Source organism: Aquila chrysaetos, chromosome 2 (assembly GCF_900496995.4).
Source record: "Aquila chrysaetos chrysaetos chromosome 2, bAquChr1.4, whole genome shotgun sequence".
In the NCBI taxonomy this organism is placed as follows: domain Eukaryota; kingdom Metazoa; phylum Chordata; class Aves; order Accipitriformes; family Accipitridae; genus Aquila; species Aquila chrysaetos.
Genome location: NC_044005.1, coordinates 19,902,179 through 19,927,887, shown reverse-complemented (window position 1 = coordinate 19,927,887; position 25,709 = coordinate 19,902,179). Strand labels below are relative to the sequence as shown.

Genomic DNA, 25,709 nt, shown 5'->3' with positions numbered 1-25,709 from the left:
CATCTAAGCAGGCTCATAGTTATTTAAAAATTACTTAAAGAAATGCATACCATTTTGATGTCAGTAGCAAGTAATCAAACACAAAGCAACACACAATCTGATCCAGCAGAAAGGACAGGAGACTATCACCTAGGTCTTCAATGCTATTCAAGATTCTGCCACTGACTCACTCTTCAGTCTTGAACAACCAACCTTCCCTAGCTACAGCTTCTTTATCTGCAAAATGAGAACTATGATAGCATTTTCTCTCCTCTGCTAAGTGATGAGACAGATCAAAAAAAGCATAATCATAAGGAGCTGCAAGGTATTACCTCTGGACATTCTCAGTGAGTTTTTTTCTCAGCTGCTCTGCTTGGATTGCAAACAGCCATGGCTCTAGTGAGTTAGCAGACCTTGTGACACCATCAAAAAACCTTCGTGCTTTGCTAGCACTGTGAGACTTCCTTTGGATGTGGATGTATGACCTCCAAAGAGACTGGTTGCTAGGATACCGTTTCAGAGCCTCCGTTAGTGCCTCTCGCAGAGGATTCAAAGGATAAACACTAATTTTCATGTGGAATCTGAGTAAATTCGTATGCAGCAGTGTGATAGCTTCAAGAGCAGTGGGAAAATTTTGAATGCCAAAATTCTCTCCAGTATTTTCACATTTCTGTGGACCAGGAGCTTCAAGTTTTTCTGAAGTCTGTGCATATATTAATACTGCAGCATCAATCCCAACAGTCAAATACTGGAACAGTGCATAACAACCAACCAAGTTAACCAGCTGATTAGCATCACTGACCTGATCCTGATCAGAAACTGGTGTTTTACTTAAATAATCTTGCAGTACATGCTCATATGTTTTACGAGCTTTCAAGACATTCACAGATAACACTTGTCCACTATAGGGCACATATGGTCCACTTTCAGCCAGTTTGGTCAATATATGAACAGCACGTGATATAACGGCTCCTTCTGTACTTTCCAGTAGTTCCGCTTCCAGCTGAGCATAAAGCAGACTGAGGCTGCAGAGCTGGGGACTCTTGCACCCTCCTGTCCCTGCCATGCAAAGAGCTGTGTCGAATACCTTCCTGGCATCATCAATGTTGCCAAGCAGCCATTCTAGGTAGGCATACAGTTTCCAGAGAGATAGGTGGTTTCGGTTGTCAGGTTCTTTAAGGAGATTCTTGGCCAACTTTTTACTCTTCCTCCCTTGTGCTTTCAGCTTCTTCTTATTTTTTGCTTGGAGACACTGAACTACCTGCAGGGGAGAATAAACAGAACAAATTTTGAGGGGTGGGAGAAGAAAGGAAAAAAACCACAACTCACAGCATTTTTTAATTTCATTACTGTGTTTGTTTTCATATTGTTGCATATTTCACCACCAGCCAGATCTGTTGCTACTGAGTACTGTAATTTGTCACAACTGCCTGTTGTCAGCTCCCTCCAACATAGCCAAATTACACAGGCTTATCATTCTTACTCCTGCCACTGCCATTAAGTAATATCAAATTTCACTCTTTTAAAAGGCCAACTGCTCAAATAAAGAGCTGCTAACCTGTAATAGTTGAGAAAAGGAAAATAAATGATCCTGTCTGGCCAGATACAGCTTATGACTAGCACAATTAAACCTCCAAGTAGCTTTTCACAGTGGGGAATGTGCTGACAGACAGATCTGGAGACTGGATAGGAAGATTACAGATCTTCTGGTCAGGTAGTATTTGGGTAAGAGACAGTGAACTTCTCCATAAGGAAACACAATACTAAACTTTCTGAAGCATTAGGAAGACAACCTGGACTCTCAACCTTCTGTGGGCATCTATTAGAGCATTTTTACTTAAATAAATCCATAGTCAAGTGAAAAGGTGTTATTTCCTTCAATAACACTACAAATGTAACTTGTATAGGAAGTAGTAAGTTTCTTGATAAGGTGCTCTTATCATGGTATTGGGGATTACCCACTTAGAATAGTTTGGTAAAAGCACTTGGCTGACTCACTTTGCCTTGTAAAAAAATTACTTGCATCCATTCCTAGCATACAATGTATCATATAATAACATTTATCCAAAATTGCAAAAAAGATTTTGTCACATGTATGCCACTGTGTAACATGTACTGAAGAAAAGGAATATTTATTTTAATTCCATATAAATATTAATCCACAAGAAAGCCACTCATCACAAATGTGATTATATGCAGATTCCTCATTACCTTAGATATTTCATACTGTAACCAACAAATGGACAGGTTAGATTTTTCCTTTCCTGAAAATAGCAGGAATAGAACATGAAAAACATTCTGTATGAACTCCTCTCCTTCTTTATAGTGGCCTATGTGATGTCTCCCTCGTAGCATCGTGTCCATATGACCAATACAGTTGAATCCAGAAAGTGGAAAACTAACAGAAGTCAGTGGCTTTTCATCAGAAAGCACACTCTCAAAGATGTTATTTTCATCCATGGCAATATAGAGGTTGGAAGGAAAGAGTTTACTTGTACATGGAACTCCCAGGAATTGCAAAAATGAGTACAGTAGTTGACGTTGAAGATCTGGATTAGAAAGCTGGATTAAAGATGGTCCAAGATCATCAAATAATACCTAAAAAAAATCCAAATTAAAACAAAATCCATTAATTTATGCAATCAAATAAAAATAGCAAACCTGTAATTCAAGTCAATAAAGATTTATAATTACTATTAAATGGTAACAGAATGTCATTCAAATTAAAAACAGACAAGTTAAACAAGCAATGTGTTCTTCCAGTCAGACTGTAAATCTGCTATCAAGAGATTTCTTTGCCCTTAAGTATCAAAGACCTCCACAGAAAACTTACACACTAAAGGTCTGAAAGATATTATTGCTTAGGCCATTTAACAGATTTTTATTTGAAAATCAATGTCTGGCTTGAACTATCTCCCAAAAAGGAAAAAAAAAAAGTTAAATAAATCCAACTATCTGACTTGAAGGCAACAAAACCTTTGTTTATTTAATGCATATATCTTCTTAAACACAGATTTCTGTGACATTTCCACATACGGATGAGAGAAATCACAGAACAGCAGACAGACTATTTGCCTACAGCACTTTCCAAAGTTTACCATGAGCTTCCCATGGATTTCAGAAGTCTCCACATGAAACCTCAGGGAAATTTTGAATTCCAAACGAAGAAAAGAATTTTTTCCAAACGAAGAAAAGAACTTTTTCCAAACGAAGAAAAGAACTTTTTCCAAACGAAGAAAAGAACTACTTCTCTAAAATATCCATTGGTAATAAATTCAAATGAAAGGATAATTCGCCTTATCATCTCCCCTTGTTTTATTATATCACAGTGACCTGTCTTTCTGGATCCTCACAATCTTCTTCAGTTTCCTTTTTGGTTTTGTCTGGCCTCCAAGGTAACCAATGCCTTGCTTCACGAGAATATTCAATATCCAACCAAATATGCCACTTGGGGAGACTTTTATCCTTTATTTCTTGATCCTCATCTATCTCTTCATCATCATCATCATCTAAAACCAAATCAAGACATACACACACACAAAATTATAAAAGAAAAACTAATCCACCAAATCTAAAGGCCAGACTTGATATATAATTTAACTACTTTAAAAATGTAAACAAACAGTGTTAATAAGACAAACACAAGACAGCTGAAAATTTCCACATCACAGTTCTGGGTTTTGACACCAACTCTGTAGGAGTAGGAGGTTTCCAAACTTTTTGAACCAGTGAATCGGTATCAGCACTCAAACTTCCTCACAGAGGAGAAAAGAAAACACTGACAGGCTGTGGACCACTTTTATCAACAGCAGTTTGCAAGCAACAGCCAAGAGTCAGTCATCTTTTTGTGCAACTTAGGTTCTTCACTTCATACCCAGACATACAATCTCATATGTGCTCTATGTATTACTCATGTGCATAAAACACTTTGAGAAAACCACTGTGAGTAAAATAATGTTAAACATCACAAACCAAGCTTGGCAATGTTGCTTTAAAATACCTGATATTTTCAACATTTTAATTAATGTGCAATTGAAACAACCAACATAGTTAAACACACACAAAAGGAAGCACTTAACCACATCCCACTTTTATGATGATCTTTCTGGACTATTAGATACAATTAGTGTATTTTTCCTGTGTCAGAAATATATTAATTCTGTGCTGAAACTATGAGCACCTGTAGACTAAGGGAAAGCTGGTATAGATTTTTCAAATACTTTTTTGTTTCTTGTTGAGGAAAAAAGTCCTCAAAATTTAAGGTTACCTGCACTATTTTTTTTATTAGTACAAAAATCAGGCCATTTCTATGCCACCTCCAAATTCTTGATCCTGACATTTGCCATTAACTAGGTGAAACACTCCCACTCCCAATTTTTAAATTTCAGGTAAAACAAACAGGCAGTGGCAAGATTTTTACTCTCTCTATATTTTTTGTGACCTGTAGCCTCTCCTTTAGTCAGCAACTCACAAAAAATGACAACATTTCCACGATCTAACCAAAGTTTGAAAAAAATTGACCATTTTAGAGATTACACTGAATCATAGATTGCACTTTCGGGCTTGACGCACATGGGGAAAAGCACTGATATATGCTGGACCTGCCCAAGACTGGCAGTGGTCCTCTCTCTATACTGAGTCTTCTCAATTTGTGGGCAAAATGTCTATAGCCATCAGCAGTGGAACTGCTGACATCAGTTAAGGGGCAAGGAAATTCCATCTTAATCCAGGGACAAGGGAAGTGCAGGATCATTTTTCTGTCTTTACTAAAAGCAGAACCAAACTTGCTTCATTAGAGTTGCTACAGCAGCAGGAACAGCAAAAGCAGAGACAGCTCATCTTTGGTCAGATACATTCCAACCCCCTGCTTCCCTTCAAGATATATCTGTTTGAGAAACAGTCCTTGATATTAACAGAAGCACTGTAGACCAGAAGCCAAGTGGACTAAGCAGCAGGGAGGCATTCTCTACATCCCTGCTCACCCAGAAGCACTCCAGCCAAGTGAAGATGCAATTCCTTCAATTTTCTACATCATGAAGAGAAAGGAAAGGTTTTCCTCCTATTTCTACTATATATTTGCTGTAAGAGAGTGAAGTTTGATTCTAGAAATACAATCATTAAGCGAGGAATCCTTGAGGCAACTGTCATCTAATACTATAATACCACCTGGTCTACCAATGTGATGAAAGGGTCTTAAGGGAAGTAGCTTCCTTCCACTTTAGATAGGCATGGGTCTCAACCAAGTACTCACACCTTTAGCCTTTTCAGCACAGGGTGGAGGATATGCCATCCTCTCCCTTAATTCTCATCCCTAGGAAGGACAACAAGATTCCATAAACAATATTGTACACTGAACACTCAACACATGCTTCTCCTGTGAAGTGTGAAATACTTTATCTTAATCTTGGTAAATATTTTCTAAAACTTGCATGCAAAAACATGAAGAGAAACAGTTTGTATCATTCTAATCAAAATGTTTAGAAGAACACATGGGCATACAACTACACACATTGACATAGGCGTACCAGGCTTAAGAGCAATCCAGCCACCCTTTTCTTGTTGATGCATCCATGCCTTCCAGCCTCTTGCTCCTTTTTCTCCAATTCGTGGTTCTCCGCTATCCCAAAAGGGTTCAAAGAATTCCACCTGTTGTTTTGGGCAGGGACAACCAAAACAAAACATAGAAAAATCATTTTTGCTGTTGTACAGACACTACCTGGCTCAACTTAGGTCTTCCAGACCCTACAATCACTTATCTGGGTGCAACTTCTGTATCTGAAGACTGACAGATGCTGCTTAAGGATCAGCAGGAACAACTGAGTACTTCAATTATGCCTGTGGCACAGCAGGACTGTCATCAGCTCTTCTCATGAATATAAAGACTGTTTTTAAAAGGCTTTAAAGAAAGCCCAAAACTTTTGTGCCTAATGTCCTATACAGATCCTTCAAGGATAAGGATCCAAAGTGCCCAAGACATGGCTTTCAGAAACCAAATCTCCCCTTCTCCCTGTCTTCCATGGGATGATGAAGAATTTGGCTAATGGAATGTAATTCCGACGATCACATACCTATGGTCAAATCAAAATGTTACAGTTGGACGTAAATACGACTGGACTGAGGACAAGAGGAAAAGATCAGTAAGGCCTTTCATCTCTCAGGTTTCAGGGTGGCCAACAACTTCAGGGCACTTTCCAGTGAATCAGAAGTCCAGGGTTCTAGTCCTGACTTTGTCACTGCTTGTATGCAATCTGTCATCTTTAGATTCATCAATTTCTCCCCTGCTTTGCGTATACTTAGCTCTAAGACCGTGTCTCTCCTATTATATGCTTCTGCTGCGTACCAAACCTTGGCTTGGGCATTGAGATGTGACTGTTAATACTAATATTAACAATAAAATTTACTCTAAGAAAAATCAAGCATCAACATATCAGAACATGCAGGGCTTACAGTAACTGCAAAATCTAATTCTGCTCCTCATGGATTTATTCTTTGCTCCAAGTGAGAAAGTGAACTGTGAGAACAGTACGGAAACAAGTAATTCAAGACTGAGTCATAACGCTTCTGTAAGAGGGCAGAATGTGTGATCAGCTGTAAATCTAGCATTTTCCTATTTTCAAGAACTGCACTTTCCAATCTAAACACTGTCCTTTTAAACTGAGGTTCCTCTCTATCCTGCTTTCTTAAGAGTTTTTAAACGCTACAGATAATCTTGCAGTTTTTCAAATGACTGGAAGTATAACTCGAGCTTTATCTGTCTAACTATACCAAATCTCCCATCCTGCATGATAATTATGATTGAACTCTAAACTTTTGGCTCTTTAAGAAGACAGCACTATTATTTAAACTACAAGATTGCTCCATTGGTGGGCAACAGCATTAATCTAGAGAGCAAAACTTGGAGTCTCAGTAGTGGTTGCTGGGGAAGGAGGTGAAGTAATAGAAGGAAATTCAATTTCTGTCCTCTATGGTACCAGCTGCCTAACTGGTGGCCCTCCCTACCACTCATTAAAAAGGAAGCAGCTCCTGACAATTCAGTGGGATGATGCTACAGCAGCAACAGCCCCCTCTAAATATTAACTTACTGATTATTATTGAGGTGCACACCCAACATTCTCCTGAGCAAATCAAGAGAAAAAGTGACTTAGTACTTTAACAGAATAAGCTGAATGGAATCTCACAGGTCAAAGAAAAGATACTTTAAAGCATGAAGGTGCTCCTAATGTAGCCATCAAAGAATTAGTGAAAACAACAGGTAACAGAGAACCAAAGAAACGTTTGCAAGAACTGTCTAGAACAGAAGTAGATTACAGGTCCTAGCAGCTTTCTCCATCAACAGTAACAAAACAACAGCAGTTTTGGGGAAAAGAACCAGGGGAAGTGCTAACTAAGCACAGACATTGGTCAGCCAGCTCATTTTTTTCCATCTTTAATTAGTAAAAAAGAAAACATGAAATGACCTATTATCATACTTCTATCATATACAGTAGAAGCAGCCATTTGGCATGCAGTTCCAGAGGACCCACAAGCATTTTTCCAAAGCAAGCATCACCTTGAAGAACTGCAAAGTAAGTTGCCATTCAAAATATTTCCCTATGTCCTTAAAAAATCATCAACATTTTTCTGTTACAGCATTCTCTGTAATACACAAGGACATGCACCCATTTAAATGGAAATTGCTACCTGTCCCCTTGTTGGCAGATCTTTTACACTGTCAGGTTTAAAGAAGGTGAAGTCAATCAGAGCCTGAAACAAAGACACTGCTTTCTCAGAATGGCCAGCCTGTCTCAGAAAGTGGCACTGCTGAATAAATATAGCTGTAAAGTAAAGAAGATAAAATTTTAATATTTCAAATAAATTTTGTTGCAAAGTATTTTATTAGAGCCCACAAATATACAGAAGACATACATGAAGTGCTGTAGAGCATAATTGTTTTGTAACAGTATCAAAGTCCAAAACACAGGAAGTAACTAGCATAAATGCATGTCAAAATTGTTGTAGTTTAATTAATTTTAAGACCTCCCACTTTAAACGTGCCAAAGAAATGACTTTTTATTCATGCCATACATGCACCATCCTTGTTGATGAATAAAAGTTCCAACTTCAGTTTATCCAACATTTGTCAGAGTGGGTCATAGTCCTCTTTGAAGATGCTGGGCATTATTACAATTCACACAGTAAGCATTTACAACAAAAATCCTTTTTGTCTCATTTTTGCATTACATAGTTACACTGGTAATATGTCGGGAATACACCATTTTCATTCCAACTGTCATTCCCATTTTATTTTCCTTTACATAAGAACTCAGCTAAGAGAAGTCCGGTCTTTTGGTCAAAGTATTACTACTTGAAAGTAGAGAAGAGTCCTGTCCCTTGCTCTTCAACAAATTATTTCTGTCATCACTGCCATATCCCTACCAAACACTGAGCCTCAAGTCTCAGCTTAAAAAGGGAAGCAAAGTCCCAGTTTTTCTATTCATATATTTGCAACAAAAATCTTAAATGAAAGAGCTGGAGAAATAACAGGTATTATAAACACATCTATTACTAGGCAGTTCAAGTACATTTCAGAGATATTCCATCACTCCAAATTACACTCAAGTCTTAACAAAACAGTGGCTGTTCAAAAACCAAGTTGCTTTAAATTATCATCTTAATTGGCTTGCAAAAAAACCCCAAACCCATAAATCAAGGCCTAAGTAGTTCATTGGTAGTTTTGAAAACAGTTCTTCAAAAACTATTGTTTCTTCACTAAATGCATTGGCTTTGGAGGGTTTTAAACAATCAAAATATTTAAGTGTCTAGATACACACACGTTACAACATAGGTTACCATCAATCTCTTCTAATGATCATCTTATTTTTTAATACTAAGAAGTGGCAAATTATTTACTCCTTATACCTGTATTCAGATTTACATTGGATGTGTGCACATAAAAATTTGAATTCAGCTAGAATATACAAACTAGGCATTTCATCTGATTTTCCTGCAAATCAATGATTGTTTCTGATAACAAAGACTCTGAGATTTCTGAAGACATTTAAACAACAAAAAGTATGTTTAAGTATATAATAGAATCTTCTGAAGTATTTTCACCAATTTAGGCACTGTGTCCAACTGACACTGAAAAAATGGTCCTTTCCTAGTTTCTCGGCTTCAGACAGATGAACTTTCATTAAAATAGTCTGAATGTAGAGAATATCTCATCAGGACTTGCTGCCAAACTGGAGCCAAAAATAAATTACAGCATAAGATTTTCTGCATGATAAAAAAGATATTTGAAGAAATGCAAAGATCAGCATTTTCTCTGTGCTAAAAGCTGAAAACAGCATCAATTCAGTCCATGATGCTAAGATACTTCTGCAGCTGAACTGACCTAAAGGATAAGGATGTTTCTCCCCAATCAGTAGGTACAATTTGAAAAATAGGACTCCCTTTCCACAGCAAAATTTGAGAATACTTACCTTTATCTGCTTTATATTAACAGTTCCTAGTAAATTTAAAATGTTACAAATTGTTATCTCAAAATTTAAGTAAAAACTTATCTATAATTTTAAATTCATTTTACCTGCTTTCTTAAATGTCATGTTTTAAAAAAACTCCCACCTATTTCCAAGCAGATAGTACAGCATACTGAATTGAACACTAGATGGCACAGTCCACCACTATTTAAAATTAGCTCTTACACTTTGTCATTAGCAAAGGTCAAAGGTTGAAGATACAAGCCTACCATACATCCACACTGCTACCCACCTCATAATTAATTTGTGAAACTCTTTGTATATTTATCTTAACGAACAATTTGGTAATCTTCCTAATAAGTACACTAACAGTTCAAATCCAGCCCAAGAATTAGGTAGTTGAATCACTAAAAAAAAAAAAAATCTCAGATCAAGAAATTTCTCCACTCCTATCACTTCAATTCCAAAGGGTGAAAAAACAAAACAAAAAACCCCAAACCAAACCCCAAAACCTTCAGCAGTGTTCATAAACAAATCACTATAGTCTTAATACAGAACAAGACATTAAGAGTGGAACAGAAACACAAAGTTGAGTTCATTTTCATTTTAACCTATCTACAGACATTGCCAGCAAACAAGTATTTTGAAAAACGTCAATCAATCTAATACAGTTAACTAGTTAAAGGAAGTCCATTAAAAAAACAAATTTCTCATAACAGTTGACAAACAGTATTTAATGAGTCAAATATGTTCTATGCAGGGAATCAAAATGAAAGAAAAACCTCCCTGCTTGAAAAAATAGATGCTGCATAAAACATTTGTCCTAAGAACCATTCATTGTGGTTACTGTACAAAGTGACTGAAGTGTTGGAAATCAGAGATGGCAGAAACAATTAGAAGCTATCAGGCAGTACAATATCCACCTGCCAGCACAGGATTTTTCCTTTACAGCACTTTTTCCAGTGCTTGATCCAAGGTGAATCAACCAAAGACCATAAGAGATCTGAACACCTGAAACTAATTTGTAATCCAGCATCTCAATCTGTAAGTCCAGACTGGATATTGCATAACAGATAGCACCACTGCTCAAACAGCAGTTAGAGGAAAAACAGAGGTTCCTTGGACTATGCCACACATGAAGAAATGCGGACTGCTTCATAATAGTCTCCTCTAAGATTTAAAACAAATTTTAAAAGAAAAAAAAAAACCCAAACACATTCATGGTGACACTAGTATTTCCCCCTCCTCAGTGTAATAATCACAATGACCCCCCCACCCCAAGGTAGAGAAGCAAAATTGAAATGGGATAGGTTAAGTCATTTAGCTCCAAATAAATTTAAAGCCCATGCCAGAACTGAGCATGAACTCGTTTCTTCCCTGGAGCCAGACCAGCATCCTAACCATCTCACTAATTTTCCTTCCAGGGATAACTATATAATAAATCATAAGTGGTAGATATATGCACACAATAAATACAAAGGGCATAACCACATGGTATTACAGTTTAGAATTCTCCATCTATGAACTGGGATTCTCAAGAAAATTTCACATCAGACTTCCCATGTCCCTTCTCTTTTCTGGATGAAAGTAATTAACTATAAAATTTTGGAACAAGAGATAATTGTTTCTTTCACAAGCCAATCTTTTTCCTTTTTTTAAATAAACATTTTTAAAGGTAAAAGCATCTCTCTCAGCTATTGGCTGCAATTCTCCAACCTTAACACTTGTACTGTAAACTGATAAGCACATTAGACTTTACTGGATGTTATATCACAAACTATCCTGGGGAAGGAAAGCATCTGCTATATCTGTATTTGGTTGGAATATCTACTTTAATTATCAGCTAAGAAATCAGGATGCCAGGCATTTCGAAGAGAATAAAAACTTCCTGTAATACAGAGGAAAGTCTATTCTTATAGAGAATGTAGTCAACTCCTATGAAGACCATTCTGACCATAACATGAAATAGAAAGAACCTTACCTAGCATAGCTTCTTCTGTGCCAGGCAGTAGAGGATGTGAAACCATGCTGCCATCCTGTACAGCTGCCAATGTAGTCAAACATTTTCCATAGAGACTATTGATTTTTGAAACAGAAAAGGTAGTGAACTGACTTTGACAGAACAGGAGATATTTCTTCCACAGCTCTGGATTATTGGGATGTAAGAAAATTAGCTTCTGCCATTCTTTGATTAAAGCTGGTGGTTCCCAGAATTCTGTGCAAAGCTTCAGCCTGGCAAGTTTCAGATCAACATTACTTGGATTGCTTTCAATTGCCCTCTCTAAAATAGCCAGTTTCTTTTCTAAGATTAACTTCAGTGATTTTCTTCTTACTTCCTGCTCTCCTTTACTGGCATAAGGGCTAGGTCCTCTCATTAATTCATCCTTAAAACAAAAAGAAAAATCATTACAACATTAGGAAGAATCATCACTAGAATCATGAGAATGCTGACATTTGTGAAGATAAATTAACAGCTCATTCTTCACCAATAGAAGATATACACTCCTAAACAAATTAAACTACAATATAACATTCATGTATTTATTATTTACAATAAGCAACTAGGTCTGTCAGACTACATACCTGAAAAGAAACAAATTCCATCCAAGCATTAATATCTCTTGGGTTTTCTCTGACTTTCTTGTTATGTTCTTCCACTTTTGACATTAGAATGGAGTTAATGTTTATCCCAGGCTCTTGAATTGTTTGCTGCATATTGACAGGCTCATGGTCTGTACTCTTGCACCCTTTTCCTTGTAGCCACACTGTAGTTGATGGATCATAAATCCCAAGAGGATTCACGTCTGTTGTGTCAGAAGGATCATCAGTTTCCATTTGGAAAACTGGTATAAAAGCAGTTGGGTCAGATGGAGAACTTTTATTGCAAACAGGAATCCCATCTGTGTTCAGCATCTTCACATTGTTCTTTGTGAAATAGCGCTCAGGTCGCCTCTGTAATTGCTTCCTTTTTGATGCAGAACTGTCCCAAGTTATACACTGTTTCTTTGCATCTATGCCAAGACAGGACTCTCCTCTCCTCTTATATCTTAGAAGGAAAATTACAATTAAACATGTTCTAAAATACATGTTAGAAAAGATACCTCCCTTTTGAAAGAAAGCATGGAAGAAGTACTTTAATTCAAATTGACCCAAATAATGTATGCACAGACCTTCAAAAGCATAAGAACTTGGTAACTTTCTCATTATTTAAGACTTCAATTTATGTATTTTTTCAGTGCCATCACAACTTTTATTAGCATACTAAGCTTCCTCTGAGTTCAACAGTATCTGTCATACTCAGCAGAAGAAAATTTTGTTTTCCTCCTATCATTTTAACCCCCGTAGACAAATCTGGAGAAAGAACAACAGACAGCATCATTTAAGGCTATTTAGATTAGGTTCTTTTAAACTGAAAAATCAGACACCAGTAGTTCAGTCTGGTAATATCTTTCTGTATCCCTAAGCCTCTATGCGTTTTGCATGCCAAGAAGTGGGGCGGAGGGGGAGTGGAGAGGAAAGAGAGACCAGGTTCATAAAGGCCACAATAATCCTGTGGATTAAGAAAGGAAAATACCATCTTAAAATATTACCAAGAATGTCATTTCAGTGACAGACATAGTGACATGCAATGCTAAAATAACACTTTACATCTCAAACGATAGCTGACAATCCAAAGATGGCAGAAAATTGGAATGGATTGTAACCAGGCAATTTTACTGCAAAGGTATCTACACCACAAAAATAAAACCCATAAATCCTCCCTCCTACACAAATAATTACTTTTTATATATAGTAAACAATTTTCCTGGAGAATATCAAGAGGTAAGTGTACATACATAATGCACAAGCCCAGTGTAGGCTCCTTTAGATGGGCTTCTCCGTTAATGCAGGGAAATGTTCTGAAGGGTCATCACAGTACCAGTAACCCACTAAGGATGTTGAATATACAATTTCCTCTAGACTCATTTGAAATGTAGTAATGCATGAGATAGATACCCTTTAGTATAATGTCTGGGTGATCTAACACAGAATCTGTTTGCTAAGAAAGTACCTGTATGGTTTGGTTTGGGTTTTTTTTGCAAGGATATCAAACTACTCAAGTAAGCAAACCTCTTGACAAATCTAGTATGAAATAACCAGTACCTTCATTTCCCTTTCAGGCACAGAAACAGAACAACAGAGATCAAAAGGGGCACTTACCCAACGACGATCTGTAACAGAACCTGGGATTTCTGACCTCAAAATTATGCTTTTGAATCTACCCCATGCTGCCACCTCCACATGACAGTTCTACAAGTTCAGATGCCTGCAGTCTACTACTACACAGAGAATGTTTTTAGCAAAAATGAAAATCATGCACTTTATTCCCATTATTTCATGGCATCTTTTGCCTTTTAAGATATTTATGCCCAATGCAAAGTCAAATTTTTAAATAAACTATTCAGTTACCTTATTTTCTCATCTTCTACATAAAAATTTCACAGCCAGACTCAAGTTAAAGAATCTTGAGATGGTGATTCTGTGATAGTTTGAATACCAATAGAAACCAACATACTGTACCTTGCTATGTCCCCTCGATACAGGGATTTGTAGGCCCAGTTTGCAGGGTCTGGTTTCTTGTCTATTCTGAAGGATTCTGCCGTGAAAGCCTGGATATCATCAAGCCAAACACAGCGATTGCTGGTAAGATTTGATGTTTTCTTATCTAGACTGCAGAAAAGGAGATGTAGTATATTCTAAGCATTTGTGCACATATTCTAAGCGTTTACAAAACCCAGGGGACATTGCGTTTTTATAGTTCATAATAATTTAATTTACTCAAAGTCATGGTACATGATCCATTATTGCAGTCAGTCACACGCTCAAAAAAACCAACTACAAATACACTAATAGGACCATCAAAACAAAACACAAACACTCCTTGCAGTTCCAAAAATTGGATTCGCAATTATGAAAGGTAATGACCAGATTTAACCAATCAATTGCTTGGCAAACTATAATCTAAAAGCCATATATTACTACTTCCAAAATTTACTTTTGTCTTAGTAAGATGCTACAATTAAGAAAAAGAGGTTAATCTACAAGAGAATTGTGTTGATTAGCTGTAATTATACCCATGCATTTGATAAAACAGTGTGCATCGAAGTGGTTTATGGATTACAGTTATGCAAATGAACTTCAGTGGAAGTTGCCACCTGCCTCTGAACTGTAGACAACTCTGAACTTCCAACCTGAATTCATGTTACAAATATGTAATTTAGTAAATGAGTTTTATAGTCTTGAGAAGCTTTCTAAAATTTGACAAGACCTATTGTATTTAGAGCAATTTTGTGGTTCAGGTTTCAAAAGCAGTCCCCTGAAAACTCAATATTCTCTCAGGATCAACAATTTATGGAAAGAAGTAAAAATAGATACCCTGGAAGAACTTCAACCCTTTCATTTGGGCAATGCACTGGCTGGTTGGCCCAGTGTAGCAAACAGCTGATGAACCAGGTTCAGCACATAAGTCCATTCCATCCAGCCCAGACACCGTTCCACCAAGGACAAGAGTGACTGGGCAGAGCAGAATGGTCTTAGCATCCCAATGATTTTTACTGTGCTTCCTCACAGCCAAGTAAGCCTTAGCCACCACAAGCCAACAACACAGTCTTCATAAGGGAGGAGGTGAGTATGGCTAGAGGCATTGGACAACACCTCCAGTACCACTGCCATTCTTCCACAGGGAAACAATGTTAAGATTCCCTTGGCATAGGCACATGCCCACAAGCCTGTGCTCTCAGCTCCTGGTTAGTCTGCCTTGGGAAAAGTTGTAAACTGGGGGAAGGTCAACGACTGTCTGGACTACACCCAGCTGTAACAACAATTCCTCAGTGTCACCAAATCCTCACTCTGTCCCCAGGAGCAGCTGCAATGCTGTGAATTAGAGCCAGAGCTGCTGATGCTGAAGAAAAAACAGGAACAAGCGAATCAGAGAGAGGCAAAATGGCTGCTCAAACATTATGAGAAACAGGGAAAGGCAACTTATACAGCCAGTTAGATTGGGCCACTTTGAATGAAATGATCAAAAGCCAACAGACTGAGAAAAGCACAGCTAGGTATGCCAAACTGGAATACACAGTGCATTCACAGAACCTCTTTTACTGCTCAAACATCACACTAGTCACTACATACCTATTTTTTCTTGTTCCATAAAAAAATGACACCTCCACTAATTAGACAGCACTTTAGAGCTCCTGGAGTTAACAAAAAAGATCTAGCAAAACAATTTCAATTTCAATTCTTCAAATACCCATCTAGGTGTACCATTAGCAAGAAGTATGAAGCACACAGCATAGAGCAATAAATGGGTGGACATAAAAGAAATGTTAAATCCTACAACAAACTTTGTCTTAATATGAAAAAAAGGAAATGTTAACTCTGTGAGGAGGAAGTTATATTACAAGGCAAACAGAACTGTACATTTAGTCTTTTGCACTAATGGAGAATAATGTTTAATGCAATCCCTCTCCAAACTCTCCCAAAAGAAGAACCATGAAAGGAAACAAGATGCTTACAAAAACTCAACATAAGCCTCTACATGTCTTTAAAAATATATTTCATTACCGCCATACCATGCTTTATTCTGCAGAACAGTACTTCAGAGAATATTTTAGTCACAGTTTTTCAGATATGATTAAACAAGTGGTTCTAATTCTATTTTCATTGCTTTGAATGCACGTTTAGTCATATACAGCTCAGAAAACAAGAACCCACCAGTGGTAAGAATTTAACTCATAAAGTTGAAGAGACAAGTACAAGAACACAATGAATTTATATCTTGCATAGCATTAATAAATACATACTTTGCTGCTCCTTCCTTTTCATGATTTCTGCCACTTCCTTCAGCTTTGTCCTTGATGTGCTTAGTGTCCCAGTCCAATTCACTGCTACTGGAGTCGCCTTTTGTTTTCTTTTTTGTCTTCTTATAGTTGTGATGCTTCTTCTTTTTCTTTTTCCTTTTCTTACTTGACTGTTTCAGACTCTCATCTGTATCACCTTCCCCTGACAACTCTGATTTTGAGGTAGTCCTGCTTGGAAACAAGTACATATATCTATACATACCTATGTATCTACGTAGTAAAACTGTAAAGAAATACCACCATAAGAAAGTTCAGAATCATTTTACCTTTTACCTTTATTCTCCCTGTATTTTTGGAGAACAGAATTAGCAGAAACTTATACAATGAAAGTGATATAAGTCTGCATTAAATAACAACTATCTTTATTTTTTCAGCTGCTGGAATTACTGACAACCAGTCTTAAAGTTTTAATTGTCAAAGGCATTTTGATGTGCGATCCGTATAAATATCCATCTGTTATCATCACCGAATTAAAGAAGATGACTGAGCTGATAACATTTCCTAACTTTGCTAAGACAACTTAGGTCAAGCTAAAAGGATAAGAAATCTTTCAGGGTGACCTGCAAAAGAAAAGATCTGCACTTTTATTCCTTGTTTCTTTATGATTTACATAAGAAATATCAAAAATATACTTTTAAAATCACTTCCAGATTAGAAATTCAAATCTCACCAATCAAGGAACAATTTTTGATGGCTACTGAATTAATGTTATCATGTAATATAATGTAGTAACAAACACTACATGCAACACACAACTGGCTTACTGAGAGATCACACAATGGACAAATAGTTTTGGCAGAACATGTGTATATCACTGTACATACTATATACACTCCCATACTTAATAATCAAGTGAAATAATGGAGGTCTTCTCTAACACTTAATTAAAGCACAAGTTCTTTTTAAACAGTTTTTCTGGAATCTTTCAATAAAAGAAAGAAGTGACAAGTCTCAGTGTTCCTAATATGTCAATAAAATAAAATGCAGCATTTCAGAAGCAAGGCACCTCAAAAAAAACCCTTACACAATTTATTTAAGGGCACTAAGAAAAAAAGAAGCCATGGGAGAACCATCAGCAGGCCTTTAAAACAAACATACACACACTCCCCCAAACCAAAAAACCAAACCAAAACCCCCCAAAAAACCACCAACTATGTTGGAGTAATTAGTTTTTATTGAACTGAGAATGTACGCTATTAATAGGTGAAAGATAAAACATTTCTCTGTACACATTTTTTGACAAATTCTTTTTCAAATATTAATTATGGTGGGTTTACTATGTCATTCTATCTGAATGGTAATTTGTAAATTCCTTAGTTTTATGACATTTAAGTCCTGAAAAGATTTGAAGACCTATAAACAGAATATGACTGATAAACAGAACAGTGATTGCATTTCAATCACACAATACGTGTAAATGTAAGAATAAGCATACAAAAAGATGTATTCAGCTGTGATTGTTATTATAAAGACATTCTCTATCATGACCACCAACAGTCATCGTAAACACAGAAGCTTGTATCAAATTAAAAGTGACTAAGTTTTTGAACTTGGCAACTGCAACTTGATTCCATTAATTATTATGTGCTAGTTATAGTGTAGATAAGCTAAGTAGAGCAACTATTCTAGTGAAGGTATTAAAAGTAGTTCTTCAGCAAACATGGCTGCTTAAAGCTCATTTTTATAAAAGAATATAATCACCCACTTCAGTGATCAGCATGTTCTACATAGCCGCACAACTTGATACATGTAATATTTCATTAATTCACATCTTCAACTAGTTTTTAAAAAGTAAAAAACTTGACTGTGAAATGGCTGATTGAACTGGTTTTCACAGAGAAATCACAAAGATGATGCTTAGTCATTACATTATTTCAAGGGTCACTTAGGACATTCAACAGCTAATGAAGAATCATGATCACTCGGTTCCCTTTCCATTCCGAAATAACAATGATTTAAGCACAGCTGTGAGAAAAAGAAAATGGGAATTTAATTGCATAAGTGTAATTTCTCATTATTTTAAGTTAAAGGACATGGAAGCATTATTCATACTTTTATATATGACTCAGTTCAGGCCTTTTTAAATACGTAACAGTGGAATGAAAAGCAGCCCTAAAAGCTCCTGATTTTGGTCTCACATAGCAAAAGACAAGCAGGACAAAAGAAAGAGGCTATTTTAAAAGATATCTAAGTATATTCTACCTTATTAGTGGTGATTTTTCAGGGATGAGATTTGCAACTTCTGTAGCACGCTGATGCAGTAATAGTGCATCTTCCGTAGAGAAGCTTGGGTTACTAAGCCAGTCCAATTCTGCAGGTAAAGAAAAGTGTGAAATCAATACAAATTAGCTTGCTGTGCTTTTTAAAGTTGGGGGTTAATCTAGTCAGCAGACGGCTAAATTCGTGGCAAATGTCACTAAGTCATGTGTAATAATTGAGCATATCAGAAAGCAGTCCATGAAATTTCCATTTAGTAGAACACTAGGTTGTAATGAGGTAAAATATTTAGGAGCTGGAATCTTCCCCTGACATCAATCTAAGCTTTAAAAGAACCCACTATATAATAATACTGAAAAGTTCATACTGAAAGCAGATAATGTTTCATACACCGCAATATACTTTAAAAAAACCCAAGTCTGTCCAATATTAATTTTTACCATGTAAAAATTCTAACTTCATATATTTATATATAGTATAAATGTTATATATGCATAATTATATAAGATCTTCTAATGTATCTTCATATATTTATATTAATTATAATTATTATATACAATATATAATATATATTTACGTATTTAAAGAGTAAAATTGAAAAAATTACAGAAGGGCATAATTAAATTAAAGGTGTAGTTAATGAATGCAATACAACTTATGCAAACTTACAAAAAATGTACTTTATTCACTGCATGGAAAATATTTTTAACACGATTTTATTGATAGGGACACCCATTACTGGTAAGAATCAGAGAATCATACAATGGTTTGGGTTGGAAGGGACCTTAAAGATCATCTAGTTCCAACCCCCAAGTGTTTTATACAAGGTCAAAACATGTCACTGGATTCTCTAACCACCAAAATACCATTAGACCTTCAAATATTGCAAAAAAAGGCTAATTGATGCTAATTCTGATAGTCAGCATTAAGCATTCTGCATCTAGACCTCAGCCATTTCAGTCATCAGATAAGATCAGATACTGACAGGTTGTGGAGGGTGATTTTTTTGCCATAATTTTACTGATATTAAAACTTTTATAGCAATTTTCATAGAGATTTCATTTCTAGAATTCTTTTGAGTATGTGAAATTTTCTAACATATTAAACAGCAAATGTTATTTCACATAAGCACAGAATTTAACAGCAGCCTCTCTGGTGCCAGACCACAGGAGATAACAGAAGGAACAAATTTGGTCTCCCTGCCTGTTCTCCATGCTCTTTACAACCATTTTTGCCTCGGTGTTCTTCCTGTCACACTCTTGTCTTTGTGGTTGTGACTCCACTGACCTCTAATCCTTAAACAGCATGAACTCATTGTCCACCAAGCCATGCATCTCTCCTCCTCCTAAAGCATTTCTTTCAGAAATAGCTCTTCATACCAAAATTCTTTCTTCTGTCTCATGTCTCTGAATTGTTGTCCACAAAAGGATTTAAAATGGAGCAGACCGCAAAACAGTTTGTTAAACTAAGTTAAACCCATCAAGAAGTACATCCAATCAAGCAAAACTCCACTTTGCATTTCCCAAGAGACTGCCCCTGCTACCAAAGACCAAAGGCTCCGTGGGGAGGGCCACCTTCCCTGGTTCATCTTGAACCTCCTGCAACTCTATGCAGAGGAGGACCCACAATTTGTGGCACTGTCAGGACCAAAACACACCTTCCCACGAGCGCCCCAACCAATACACTGCAGAACGCTGCCACGCACCATTTCCCAGCTCACCAAAACATAGGATGGAGACTGAAAAATAAAAATTCAGCTGTATAATACATATATATATGCATATTATTGTAACCTTCTGCCTGGCAATCGGAATCACCAAACCTAAGGCAAATACACTACCCCACTGTGTTGCAAATCAACGTGAGCTTTTTTTTTTTCCCCCCTTCCAGGAAAATACTTAAGATATATTCATGTAAAATTAGAATAAAAATTGAAACCTTAAAACCATGATCCTTACTTGCCTACTTAAAATATGATAAAAATCTACTACTTAATTTAAATTAATCTACCCTGGCACAAACGCCTTCATTTTAAGTATGTGTCTATGATTCTAAAACTGTAAATCTACCACAAAGCATTATTCCAAAACCTTTCATGAGCTTAAAGGAGAAAGATTTATGCTGGATAATATCCAAGCAACATTTCACTCACCTATCAAAATAATTATTCCCCCCCGCTGGGGAATAAAGTGTTATGCAACAGTAAATTAATTTCTTACTTCGATCCTGTAAAAGATGTATTAAGAACCAACCTAAAATCAGAATTACTTCTTAGAAGAATTGTATTTAGTATTTTCCATGAAATACCAAAATGTTTCTCATAAATAATTCCATAACCACTACATATTTAAAACGCACCGGAGTTAAATAAATTCATACACCTGATAACTGCATAATCAAATTGGAGTTAATAATTCAATATGTCACGCAGTATGCCGAGTGCCACTTTATACCTGAGATTTTTGAGGTATAATAAATGTGATATTGATTTTTAAAATTATTGTCTTCCTTATATACAATTATTTCTGCTAATTTTGGTAATGAAAACAGGGTGTAAAGGAACACAGGAGCAAACCGCAACCCTACAATGTTTTTTTCATTGGTCACGCTCTGGTCTTCCTTAAACAGAGACAAATTCAGAGAAAGTACAATGGCCCAGAGCACTCCAGATTCCAGTAAATGCAACTAATCTGTGCATAAAGCCTTTTATTTATTTACAGAAATAAAGGAGACATTTAATTCCCTTTAAAAAAAAAAATCCATCTTTGTTTTTGATTTGTGTTGTATGACCCAGATCCACCGAACAAAACAAAAATTTACTGGTTGGCAGACTCTCTGGTGTAAAGGTGTACCACGTAACAGCACAAAATTGTAACTTATTAGCCAGACAGATCTCCTCAAAATTATTATATCTGTTCCAAAGATACACAAAACTTACCTAATTTGTCTTTGGCCAGATCTCCAATGACATACTTCAGGCATGAAGATATTCTCTGTAGCCTTTAAGAGCTTCTCTTCTTTTTAATAAATTATTGTTTCCTTTTGTAATGTGTAACAAATCATTTACTAGTATTATTTTTTGGTAGAAATACATTTATTTTAAGGTAGTTCTGTATTGATTTCAATGAAGAATTATGGTTCAAAAATCACTTGAAATATATTAATACTAAAACTCATGATACTTAATAAAACACTGGGTTACGTTTTTTTAAAAAGTAAGCTCGAAGGCAGAATGAAGTTAAATAATTTGCCTTCAGTCATACAGAGCCGTTGATGACAATATTCAGAATTCAAGACTTATAATATTCAGACCATTAGGAAAAAAGTCTAAGATGTTTAACTTTTAAAATCTTGATCTAAGGTCTTTTTAAATGCTGTACCCATCAAAACAGGCTTTTTCATTGATTTCAGGAGCATATCAGGTCCTCCAAAGATTAATGCAGATAACGCATTTTTTAATATTATTCATCAGTGTAAACACTTTAGATACAGACCAGCCCAAACTAGGAAAAAAAATGTTTGCATACAACAAGTATGCTAAATTTTATAACCTTGAGCCTTATGGTACTACAGTGCCAAATAACTTCCAAATGGAGATACAGATCCTTAGCAGCACTAAGAGCTTCAGCCTTAAAAACTGAAAAATGGAAAGCAACTGATACATTTCTTTTTAAAATGGCATTATTGATCACATTGACAAAGTGAACAGAGAAGAAAAACAAAGAAAGAAGTAAAACTCCAGCTGTTTCAGAAGACACAATAAAACATGGGGCTAACCAACCATTTAAATCTCCCTGAGGCACAAAACACATTTTAAAGAAAAGAGGCTACACCTGAACTGACAGAAGATTGGTAAGCAGGTATCTTTGTATTTCCCTGTTTAAAAGGCTGTTCTAAGACCAGAACCACATTCTTAAATAAAAAAGAGCAAGTCAGCAAATTTTGCATTCCCTCCTCCTCCCACCAAATTAATACTGCAGCTCACAAAAAGATGAAGCCTGGATTTCCGAGTTGTGTCCTCCATCACTTACACTCCCCACCACTGCCACAGCTTCAGGAATTACCTGGGTTCTCTAGACCCTTCTACAGTACTTCGCCACATTCCTTAATTATTGGCTGGCCAAGAGGCAGCCTGTGCTGTGTCAGATTGTGATCTCCAAAGATGTTTATTAGTTGGCTAATGTACAAATGCTCATTGCCAAGCCCATCTATCCTGGTAACAGGTCAATTCACGTTACAGCCTCTCTCGCAGCAGTGGCACTTTATCTAGATTTATCTTTCCTAAAGCAAATGTAGATTTTCAGAGACCTCCTCTACTTTTGCCATTTCTCTCTCCCACCACAACAAATTTTACTGAAAGAGTTAAAACTCCTGAGGAGGAAGACAGAGAAGGAAGGCTGAGGAAGTAGGCTGGCAGACAGATGCACAGCAAGCATGCATAAGATCCATTTCCATAGAAAATTTGCCTTAAATATAGCAAAGTAACATCTATTATCACCATTAACTATTAGAAATTAACTTCCAAGATATCATTTTGCCTTAACTTTACCTGAAAGTATCTGTTATTCCCTTATAGATGTGAAGTCACTCACTAACTTGGTGCAATATGATTGCAACAGTGAGCACAAGCAGAATAAGGTTTATTTTTTGTATTTTAAGTTATTGTTTTAAGGCCTCCAAGCAAAACTCACCTTGAGAAATGGAGTCATAAACATTAATCCCCTGACTGTGACACTAGCTTGGTTCTACCTGAGCAGATTAGATCAAATTGCATTTTTTAAAACGCTGAAGAATCACACTGCAAGAACCAATCCCTGTAGCACAGTGAATATGCCTCTGTGGATATACCAGGGAAATGTTTAGAATTCTCCAACTACAGTATTTTCTGAACAATTTAATCAAACTGACCTAAAACTCTGGAAAGAACTGAACAATTTTTTCCATTACACAACATGCAAGTCCAAACTTCCTGGTAAATAATCTCCAGTGAATCAGTTAGCTGGACACAAGCATTTCAAATATCAAAAGGCATTCCAAACTTTAAAACTCTACCTTTTCAATTTTTTGTTATTTTTTCTTGTCAGATGTCTAAAAAGTTTATCAATTTCACAGACCAGATTTAGGTTCTTAAAGAACACAAAGAATAAAAGACATAAAAAGACTTCTTTTGTGATAATATGCATGTACTTGTTATTGTTCTACTCTACCATCCACAGTTATGAGCACAACAGTAGAAGCAATCCAATGGCATTCTTTTTATACCTTCCCAAGAAAAAAAAAATTAAAAATTTACAGTACATGTCTACAGAGACAATTTTTAAGAGTTACGCAAAGTCTTTTGTTGCATCTCAGAATCCTGAAAATCTGCTTTCAGCAAAAATCACTGCATCATCTTACCTGTAGAATAGTTCAAACTGTAAATAACGCTGTGCATAATGCTTACTACTGTCAGTAGGGTTAATTATTACCACTGCTCTGTTCACGGATACCGATAAATTTGTAATTTATCTTCTACCAAAAACTAATTAAGCTTGACAACATAATTGTAAGAAACCATATGCAAAATTACTTTGCATTCTGGAGGTTGCTGCAACTCAGCAATCTACCAGGATAGAAAGAGCTTACAGCAATACTTCTGTTTCAGGCAGCACTTATATTTATAAATGGTTTAGAAAGGTTTGTAAGAGTATGAGACAGAGGTAGTCAGAGGAACAAAACATGGCCAGCATATTTACATTATTACCTCAACTTTTACAATAAAACTACGAAGCAGTCCTAAATGACTGCAAAAGACACCTCAGTTTTGCATATCATGTTAAATACAACATACTCTGTGATCTCTGTATTACGATGGACTTCGGCTTCATATCAACTTTGAGGAAAGAGTCATCCATCAGAGAGATACCAAAGTTGCCCATCAAGTTCTCAAGTTCTCACAAGCTGAACATGTGAAATTTGATATATGCCACCATAAATGTGGTTCTGAGTTAATACTTAATTTTTATGACTTATACTGAAATGTGGTTGTTAAAAACAAGTACAATATTGGCTAAAACATAAACCAAACGATTTATGTTCCTTAAAGTTTTGTCAATAATTCTCACACAAAAAACTTCCAGTAGACCAAAATGTAACTCAAACAGTGCTAATAACTGAAATCTAGATCCAAAAGTCAGTCTGAACATCTTTTTCTGTGTAATTTGATCTTCCAGACAGGTGGTCTGCAGTGACACAGACTACGCATAACAAACCTAAAGGCTAAATTCCCAGAGTTTTAAAATATAAGCAAGGTGTTAGTACTAGAGAATTTTACTGTACCTCTGCCTGGCAGAGCAGCTCCTCTCTTCCTAGAAGCTGTAATCTGGGATCTTACTATGTCCACTACTCCCTGCACCGAGTGTCATTACCAGAAAAACTCCTAAATGTGGCTAGAACATCTCTGTACTGGCAAACTGAGTATCAACAGCTGCAATGCCATTGGGGGTAATGCAGAACTGGTTAGAACAAGAAGCTAACCCCAGCCTGTATTGCTAAAAGCTTCAGAAACTCATCATACTGACTGGACCAAATATGCAAGAAATTTAGCCTAGGTAAACGATTCTCTTAGTGTTTCCCCTTGCTGTGGTGTCTAGAGAATGGGCAGACTCAAGGGTGGTGGAAGCTGGCAAGCAAAAAGCATAGTTCAAAATATCTCCCAGTAGAATTAATAAACGTGCATACTTCAGAGACCCAGATAGGGTTCTTTACTCATTTAATAAAAGCATAACTTGCTAGACAGCAACCATGACAGTAAGAATGATAAACTGAATCATAATCTCACTCACGACATTCCAAAAAATATCCTTTCCAACTAAAATTTGGCTTAGTAAGCAAGGAAACGAGAAAACACTTTTTAAGTTATCCAAGGCTAGTGGTAAAAAAAAAACCTACCACCTCACTTTCAAACCTTCTCCACCACGCACAAAGACAACGTACACGTATTTTTCAAAGACGAGTATTTCTACAGCCATGCCTCCAGCACCTACCCGCAGACAGCTGCAAGCAATTCTGAACACACCTGAGAACCCGCCCATGAGAAGCCAGCACCATTTTTATGGGAATGTCCCTATTTCGGGTTCTCCCCGAAGCTACCTCACGGAAAGTAACTTCAATTCTA

At 36.4% G+C, this 25,709-nt stretch overlaps 1 protein-coding gene across 6 annotated transcripts in view; it reads right to left on the bottom strand.

The window, feature by feature from the left end:
• NRDE2 (NRDE-2, necessary for RNA interference, domain containing) overlaps positions 1–25,709 on the bottom strand; it is a 34,998-nt gene that overhangs the window by 8,641 nt on the left and 648 nt on the right. For 2 of the 6 annotated variants that reach the window (XR_005931193.1, XM_041119474.1), the window contains exons 2-12: positions 18,539–18,647; positions 16,280–16,507; positions 13,998–14,147; positions 12,021–12,483; positions 11,419–11,821; positions 7,660–7,793; positions 5,505–5,625; positions 5,122–5,127; positions 3,313–3,488; positions 2,191–2,577; positions 312–1,240 (exon numbers count right to left, since the gene is read on the bottom strand). Coding sequence is in view for 5 of the 6 variants with exons in the window: in XM_041119474.1 (XP_040975408.1) it covers positions 312–1,240; positions 2,191–2,577; positions 3,313–3,488; positions 5,122–5,127; positions 5,505–5,625; positions 7,660–7,793; positions 11,419–11,821; positions 12,021–12,483; positions 13,998–14,147; positions 16,280–16,507; positions 18,539–18,647 (3,106 nt within the window). In the remaining variant the exon portion in view is untranslated. The remainder of the gene's footprint in view (positions 1–311; positions 1,241–2,190; positions 2,578–3,312; positions 3,489–5,121; positions 5,128–5,504; positions 5,626–7,659; positions 7,794–11,418; positions 11,822–12,020; positions 12,484–13,997; positions 14,148–16,279; positions 16,508–18,538; positions 18,648–25,709) is intronic. The other 4 variants (XM_041119476.1, XM_030038755.1, XM_030038766.1 and 1 more) reach the window with 4 other exon arrangements.